Raw genomic sequence first — 1771 nt, 5'->3', positions numbered from 1 at the left:
TGAGAGAAAGAGAGAGAGAGAGAGAGAGAGAGAGAGAGAGAGAGAGAGAGAGAGAGAATGCTTATGGAATGGAGGTGCCTTAGCAGATAATGCATGGATATATGCCATTTCTTGTTGTGTGTATGCGTGTGTGCACCTGACCTTTGTAACATCCACTGCCGCTGTAAATGACCAAGACAAATTTTCCCCGCGAGATAAATAAAAAAAGAATGTCATTATCATTGTCATTGTCATTGTCACTGAGGGATGAACTGCTATTATATGTCTAGATACTCACGATGAAGCCAATGCCGTTGTGGTTCCTGCTGAATGGGTAGAAGGCTCCAAGCTGCATCCATCGTTTGCACAGCTCGACGGTAGTGTTTTGGAAAAACCCGCAAATGTCTGCACCGATCTGTGGTGTGGGTGGAGTTCATGTTAACCTGAACCAATGATCGTTGTGTACGATCATTACCTGAACCAATTAAGTTCTCTTTGCAATTCTGAGTCAACGTAATGTTGGTATAGACATTGTCGTTTCAATGTTTATACCAACATTACGTTGACTCAGAATTGCAAAGTTCTATCTGACATTTTGGCCGTTTTGAGTTACTAAGACCATGAGGTCAGAAACCAAATGTTCTGTCTGTCTATCAAAACTGTAAGATTATTCACAGTCGTTATCAAAATATTTAAAGAATTCCGTTTTAATAAAAATCTTGAAATATTGTGAAACTCAAATTTTTTTTACTCCAAATTTCTCAAAACTAGGTACTGAGCTGATAGAACTTTGTAATTCTGAGGTATCAAGTGCTACCAATGCCAGACCTGGACAGTAGAACCCATGAAAGCAAAATAACTGTTCATGAGATGAAATGGCGCGCTCTATGGTGACCTGGAATTAAGTCAGAGTGCACAGTCTTGGAAATTGTAATACCAGTCTGTGCTATCCACTTGCAATCAGAGTTGTGACTTTAGTAGTGTTCCAATCCCTAGTCTGGCATTCTTGAACTTTGGCTGTTGTCAGAATTCTCACAGCTCTACATCTGATTCCACTTGACTAAGTCTTATCGGATAAATATCTTTATTTTAAAGCTTCAGATTCTTTTTAGATACATCCTTGTATTGTAAAAGGGGCATCGTGTTTTATACTAAACCATACCAATACCAGTCCTAATATCCAATGCACATTGTCAGTCGAATGCATCAGTTTAAGTCTGGGCCAGCCTTATTTCCCTCCTCAAATGTGTCAAAAGCTACCATTTTGTTCCCAATACAACCGATTTAACCAACGACCTTGAAAAAAAAAAGTTTGATTTGAAGGTCAGAGTCGATTTCAGTTGAAATCTGTCGTATTGTGCCAAAGTGACAGCTTCTGCCCCTCTTCGAAGGAAAATCTGTCTGGCCCCGACGGAATCCGATGAGTCTGACTGACAGTGTGCACTGTGTATAACCATTAACAAATGGCGCTATCAGCAATCACTTACATAGGGAATGCCAAATAGGTTAAACTCGAGCATTCCTGGGGAGAACAAAGGAAACAAAAACTTTCGATAAACGATCAAAATCAAAGACTACACAATAACAAATTTTAATACTTGAAATAATATAAAAAGATCTCCAATTGGTGAGCAAAGAAAACTGTTACCTTTCGTAGAAACTCTGGCATAATGAAAGGTTCCATTTCCCCTAATTATCCTGTACGTACGCAAACAACATTAAGGCAAACCACGAATCGAACGAACTACTCAGACTTGACAGGAAAGCGTGTTATCTACACACTAACCCCCCC

The 1771-nt window shown here is 39.5% G+C and overlaps 1 protein-coding gene across 1 annotated transcript in view; it reads right to left on the bottom strand.

Moving 5' to 3' along the window:
* Positions 1 to 1771, bottom strand: part of LOC101859444 (maltase-glucoamylase, intestinal) — a gene marked incomplete in the record, with an annotated part of 33707 nt that overhangs the window by 7138 nt on the left and 24798 nt on the right. The window contains 2 exon segments of the mRNA XM_013089164.2: positions 278 to 394; positions 1467 to 1501. Coding sequence (XP_012944618.1) covers positions 278 to 394; positions 1467 to 1501 — 152 coding nt within the window.

This window comes from Aplysia californica, unplaced genomic scaffold, assembly GCF_000002075.1.
Source record: "Aplysia californica isolate F4 #8 unplaced genomic scaffold, AplCal3.0 scaffold00885, whole genome shotgun sequence".
NCBI classification, from domain to species: Eukaryota; Metazoa; Mollusca; class Gastropoda; order Aplysiida; family Aplysiidae; genus Aplysia; species Aplysia californica.
This window is presented reverse-complemented; position numbering and strand designations above follow the sequence as displayed.